At 41.4% G+C, this 6,761-nt stretch overlaps 1 protein-coding gene across 1 annotated transcript; it reads left to right on the plus strand.

Annotated features, from left to right (window-relative positions):
- The first annotated feature begins 4,524 nt into the window (after positions 1-4,524).
- On the plus strand, positions 4,525-5,898 carry Ctag2 (cancer/testis antigen 2). The gene is made up of 3 exons (NM_027302.2): positions 4,525-4,957; positions 5,304-5,432; positions 5,604-5,898. Exons 1-3 carry the CDS (start codon positions 4,566-4,568, stop codon positions 5,740-5,742), a joined length of 660 nt encoding a protein of 219 aa, NP_081578.1. The 5' UTR covers positions 4,525-4,565; the 3' UTR covers positions 5,743-5,898.
- Positions 5,899-6,761: the final 863 nt, after the last annotated feature.

Raw genomic sequence — 6,761 nt, forward strand, 5'->3', positions numbered from 1 at the left:
GGTTCTTTTATACTTGAGAAGAGATTTTGCTATCCTAGGTTTTTTGTTATTCCAGATGAATTTGCAGATTGCTCTTTCTAATTTGTTTAAGAATTGAGTTGGAATTTTCATGGGGATTGCATTGAATCTGTCGATTGCTTTTGGCAATATAGCCATTTTTACTATCTTGATCCTACCAATTCATTCTTTTTAATAGCTGAGTAGTAATTTACTCCATTGTGTAAATGTACCACATTTTCAGTATCTATTCCTCTATTGAGGAGCATCTGGGTTCTTTCCAGCTTCTGGCTATTATAAATAAGGCTGCTATGAACATAGTGGAGCATGTGTCCTTCTTACCGGTTGGAACATCTTCTGGATATATGCCCAGGATAGGTATTGCAGGGTCCTCCGGTAGTACTATATCCAGTTTTCTGAGGAATGGCCAAACTGATTTCCAGAGTGGTTGTACAAGCTTGCAATCCCACCAACAATGGAGGAGTGTTCCTCTTTCTCCACATCCTCGCGAGCTTCTGCTGTCACCTGGATTCTTGATCTTAGCCATTCTGACTGGTGTGAGGGGGAATCTCAGGGTTGTTTTGATTTGCATTTCTATGATGATTAAGGATGCTGAACATTTTTTTTCAGGTGCTTCTCAGCCATTTGGTATTCCTCAGGTGAGAATTCTTTGTTTAGCTCTGAGCCACATTTTTTAATAGGGTTATTTGATTTTCTGGAGTCCACCTTCTTAAGTTCTATATATATATTGGATATTAGTCCCCTATCTGATTTAGGATAGGTAAAGATCCTTTCCCAATCTTTTGGCGGCCTTTTTGTCTTATTGACGGTTTCTTTTGCCTTGCAGAAGCTTGGCAGTTTCATGAGGTCCCATTCGTCATTTCTCGATCTTACAGCACAAGCCATTGCTGTTCTATTCAGGAATTTTTAAAAAACCCAAACTTCGGTAGGGAGTAATGAGGAAAGTGTCTAGAAGGACTTGGGTGAGGTAAGGCATATGATCAAAATATATTTAAATTTAAAATTTGTTTTAAATAATTAGAAATATAACAAATAGCCTCAGTGAGTCCTCTAAGGCACTCCTAACTGCTCTGAGTCATATGCTGTCTCCTAGAACTCCATTGTCCTGATAACTCCACACCTACCTTTACCCTGCTTATAGCACTAGTAACTGGCATATTACATTACTTCCTTCCACATATACCCCTGCCCTCCTTTTCCTCTGGGGCAAAGCCTGCTACTCTGAGCATCACAGTGTCCTCCTAGAGTACCATTGTCCAGCACAAGGTTACTTACCAGAGGCCTGCTTAAACAGGAGCTTCCAGGTTAGGCTTGGCTTCCCCAAACCTGCTACATAAGAAATATTTAGGGACAACCAGATGGTTAATGGAGAACATAAGAACTCGATCAATAAAAGCTTGTGCAATATGGCAGCTTCAGAGTTCAGCAAACCTACTACATTAAACCTTGGATATTCTATCAACATCAAGCACAAGAAAATGACAGGGATGGGGACTATGGGGCAAGTAGAATCATGACACTAGACAGAAAAAATAGTAAGGTTGAGCAGATTAAGCAACTTCATAAATTCTCATAGTTGAGAGTGGTAGGCTCCCAACATGCTTCCTGTACTGGTACATGCGACCACAGCACCCCACCAAGAGGACCATGGCAACTGGTCACTGTAGCATAGAGCCCAGATTTCTTCACGCCAATAAGGTATCTAGATGGGCCCTGAGCATTAGCCAATAAGCTTCCCTTTCTGGATATTCCTTCCTGCAAAAGCTATTTAATTTCTGGCCCTTCCTGAGTAAGTCTTATTTATGATTTGCACCCTGAATAAACAGCTTGGATAAGCAAGGACTGTCTCTCATCCAGAACCATTGTGGGGGAAGCCTTTGTCAATACTATGCTGTACCACCTAACTCTCCCACAGAAGTTCCCACTGTTCTCATGACACTCACCAAGAGCTAAGCTGGATTTCTCCTTGCCCTGAGCTCATCTCTGGCCCACCCCTACTTCTGAACTCTATGTGGTTACCAGTGATGTCTGAGTGCCCAGGAAAATGAGAACCATCCTCCTTCCCAGTTCATGCCATTTCTCACCTGGAGCAACACCACCTGAGACTTCTATCATAGGCTGTGTTTCACATCCTTTGAATGACAGCCTGTCTGCAGTACATGAGCTGGAACCCCATGACAGCAAGGAAGGAACATAGCCTAGCAGCAGTGGGCCTGCATTTTCTTTCCCTGAGCAGCACTCCCAGCACCCCAGCATCGAGGAGAAATGCATACCCACAGGGGACATCATTTGGGATATTAAATAATTACTTACTTACTTACTTAATAAAAATAGTAATGAACCAAAAAAGGAGAAAATTACTTTAAATTCAATTTTACAAAGATGATAGAGGCCTTTAAACAGGAAATGAATAAATCATTTAAAGAAATATAGGAAAATGCAATCAAACAGACAGGAGGCCTTTAAAGAGTAAACAAATAAATCCCTTAAATAAATAGAGGAAAATACAACTAAGTAGGTAAAGAAAATGAATAAAATTGTTCAAGACCTAAAAATGAAGGTAGAAGCAATGAAAATAAACATAAACCGAAGGAATCCTGCAGATGAAAAACCAAGTAAAGAGAACAGGAACTACAGGCACAAAAATCACCATCAGAATACAAAAGATGGAAGAGAGAATCTCAGGCATTGAAAATATGATACAAGAAATTGCAATATTAGACAAAGAAAATGCTAAAGCTAAAAAGTTTCAAACACAATACAACCAGGAAATCTTGGATGCGATGAAAAGTACCAATGTAAGAATAAGAGGAGCACAACGGGAACAGTCACAGCTCCAAAGACCAGAAAATATTTCAACAAAATCATAAAAGAAAATTTCCTCAACCTAAAGGAAGGGATGACTATAAATATATAAGAAGCTTACAGAACAGTAATTAGATTGAACAAGAAAACCAAATCGTCCTACCACATAATAATCAAAACGTTAAATGTACAGAACAATGAAAGAATATTAAATGCTGTGAGAGAAAAAGGCCAAGTAAGCTGAGATTCCAGATACTGGAAGGGGATGCACTAGGCAACAGAATAAGAAAAGTAGTAGGGAATATAGAGACTTGTGTCTACCTCCTATTGCCAGGAAGGACTTCCAAGAAAGAAAGGGGGACATAAAAATCCCAGAAAACCTTCTACCTAAACTTTGTCCTGCCTATAAGATGTGCAAACATAAAGATGGATCAGAAATTGAGAGAACTGTCAACCAATGACTGCCCCAATTTTACACTCATCCTATGTGAGATAGTCAACCACTGACACTGTTAGTGATCCTCTGCTCTGCTTGCAGCCAGGAACCTAGCATAAGTGTCTTCTGAAGGGATACATTCCACAGAGGATGGAAATAGATGAAGAGACCTACAAACACCAGGCAGAATGCTGGAAGTTTTTTCGAAGGGTGGAGGATAGAAGTGAGCAAGTCAGAGTAATCAAGGACATCATAAGAAAATCTACAGAGTCAACTAACCTAGGCCCATGGAGACTCACAGAGACTATACTACCAACCAAAGAGCATGCAAGGGCTGGACCTAGACCCCCTACAGATTTGTAGCAGATGTTCAGCTTGGTCTTCGTGTAGGTTCCACAACAATTGGAGCAGGGGCCATTTCTTATTCTGTTGCCTAGTGTATCCCCTTCCAGTATCTGGACTGCCTGCTTGGGCCTCACAGGGATAGAATGTGCTTAGTCGTGCTAGGAATATGTCTCAGGGTGAGGTGGTACCCAATGTGAGAGAAGCAGAAGGAATAAGTGGAGAGATTTGTGGGGAGGGACTGGAAAGATAATGAGGGGGCTGAAATCAGGATATAAAATGAATAAAAAATAAAATACTGAAAAACAAAAAATATATAATAAATTATTATCTTGGTCATTTTAATTGTTAATATTTATTGTAGAATAAATAAGATATGCTTCAATATATTCCCTGGAACAAAAAGCACTGATTTATATACAAGGAAAACGTGGGCTACATTAGCATTAGCACATCAGAATATGATCTGAGTATTAGTCTAAAGAAACCCTGGAGAAAAAGTCCAATTGAACTATGTGCTGTTGCTTCATTGTTTCAAGAAAGACATAAACAGGCTTCCTTTAATCTTCTCAAAGAGATAAAGAGAGAATCTCCCCCTGTGTTGCTTTTTGCTTAGTAATACTATGATCCCAATATCTAATATTTTATAATCTAAAAAACACAGTGTTTTATAATCACTTCATTTGTATCAAAGAGTGGTAAAAGATCTTTACTTGAGTGGGCATGCTCTCTGAAGAGACTTTAATTCTCATGAAATTCTCCTAATCTTGTGATATCTTTTCTCTCGCAATATCTTCTTACTCTCGCGATATCTTCTTACTCTCGCGAGATCCTGTTTTCAGGGGCACTGTGACCCTCACAATGGGGCCCTTTGTTTGAAAGGGCGGAGCTCCCACTCACTTAGCAACAGTTGAGTGGGTGGTAGTATTATAGGGGAACTCTGGGTGGATAAGCCCACTTAACCATGCAGGATCCTAGTGGGGACAAAGTTTGTAGAGCAGGTGGTGAAGAAGACGGGGAGGATGGACAGCACACATCCAGAGTCCATGATACTGAAGCAGACCCACATCATACTGAAGCAAGCTCACATCGTACTGAAGGCAGCTCGCATCTTACTGAAACAAGCTCACGTCCTTCTGAAGCAGAGAATGGCCATGATAACTCTCCACATGTAAATCGTGCACAAGATGTTGGTACCCAGGCTTCCCCCCAAGGTAGTCTCAACTCAAGGGTCCCTGTAGAGGCAAGAGTGGTGGTCGAAGAGGCAGCCATAGCTCCTCAGGGTGAGCAGGCACCAATTATCCCGGGACCTAGTGGAGATGCTGCAACAACAGCTGGAAGTCGACTCTTGGAATTGTATCTTTTATGAGGCGCACATTAGCAGGGGTACAGCAACATAGTAAGAACATAAGTCTAAGAATGCTTTGAGAGGGGACTTATTGTGGGGAGGTTTATGGCTTACTAGTGAAGAGACAGGTCATACTATAGGGAGTCAATCCTGAGGCAGAATTCAGAGGCAGAATAAGGAACTAAGTATATCTGTGAAAGCTGTAGGGTGTAGAACACCAGAACCACTGAGGAAATAGCTGTGAGTTTCTTTAGGTGCTAGTTGTAGGGATGCTAAAGCAAACCTCAGAGGTGTGATCAAACCAAATGCACAAAGAAATTCAACAGTGAAAACCTTAACTATAACTCCCTTCAGTTCCGTAACAGTGCCGTTCCGGACTGCTGTGGAGGCAAACATTGCATGCAGAACCCTGGCCTCAAATATCCAGCAGCAGCAAGTGATGGTTCAGCAGGAGTTCACTGTCAATGACACTATTCTCACTGTGTCAGTTCTCTAAGAGTTTGGAGTGAGGGTGGTCTTTGGCTGGGAGGCAATGTGTATTCTAGGTGCTGTAATGGAGACTCAGGTTGACTAGAAGTAAGCAGAAGATGTAGAATGAGGTACTGTCCAGATTCATCATCTTTCGCGTGATGTTGTCTCTTTTTCTACTTTTAGTAGGTGGACCACAGAAGATCCTGTTCTCTTCCGAACATCCATCAATGCCTTTCTTGACCAACTTTCCCTTGTGGTGAGAAACATCCCACGCCCAGTGTTTATGGCTGTCTTCAAACAAGGAAGAGGAAGAAATAATTAACTCTAGTTACCACCCACAACACAAGGCAAAGGCATTTCATGATTTGAGAAACTGTCCCTTTGCCTCCATATTCACTGTTTTGATTCTATCACACTGTTGTTATCAGTCAGTGTTACTGGAGGAGTGAATATTGAAAATCAGATACTGAAAACAGCATTGAGTTACTGTTTTTATTTTTAATTATGGCAGAAATCTCCAGGTTTTTCAATTGTGTCCTTTGGTTTGAGGGGGAGCTTCTGGGTTTCTGATTTCTTATCCTCCAAGAGAATTGGGAAGTAGGAAAGAGAAGAAATGAATATTTTATTTTTTACTAAGATTTTAAAGTATGTGTACTTGCATGCACATGTGCTTGCATGAGTGTGTGTGTGTGTGTGTGTGTGTGTGTGTGTGTGTGTGTGTGTGTGTGTGTGCAAGAGAAATGTCACCAAACTGGAGTTCAGAGGATGACTTTTGTGAGTCTTCCATCCACCATGTGGGTTCTTACTAGCTAATTCAAGTTATCAGACTTGGAATTCCTTTCAACAGAGGACCCAATTTCACAGCCCATTTTTTAATAAATTGAGTTAAAAAATACTATAAAAAGCATCACAACCCATCCAGTTCTAGATTTCTTATTTTTTATTGTTTATTAGATATTTTCTTTATATACATTTCAAATGCTATCCCGAAAATTTCCTATACCCTCCCTCTGCCCTGATCCCCTATCCACCCAATCCTGCCCTCACTCAGCAGCCTCCCTCCTCCCCCATAGCCTCGCCTTGCCACGCCTGCAACCACACAAGCCTTGGGCCTCTTCCAGGCAAGCAAAGTGCTTTCCAGTTGACTTCAGGGGGGCACTGCCAGTCACCACAGTGAAGTGTTCACACATACACACACACACACACACACACACACACACACCACCTCCCTGAACAAACCCACCTGCAAGATAAGACAGCTGCTTTTACAGCCCAGGTTGCATGGCCTTACAGGCCATCTGAGGAGGGGCTCTATAAGCATTGAGTGGGACATGCCCCACC

Source organism: Mus musculus, chromosome X, assembly GCF_000001635.26.
Source record: "Mus musculus strain C57BL/6J chromosome X, GRCm38.p6 C57BL/6J".
NCBI classification, from domain to species: domain Eukaryota; kingdom Metazoa; phylum Chordata; class Mammalia; order Rodentia; family Muridae; genus Mus; species Mus musculus.

Bases quoted from the DNA above. Each gene is read 5' to 3' on its own strand.
- Ctag2 (NM_027302.2), top strand. From the start codon at position 4,566: ATGCAGGATCCTAGTGGGGACAAAGTTTGTAGAGCAGGTGGTGAAGAA. The intron at 4,958-5,303 runs GTATCTTTTATG...AACTCCCTTCAG, and splicing joins GGAAGTCGACTCTTGGAATT to TTCCGTAACAGTGCCGTTCC. The intron at 5,433-5,603 runs GTCAGTTCTCTA...TTCTACTTTTAG, and splicing joins AATGACACTATTCTCACTGT to TAGGTGGACCACAGAAGATC.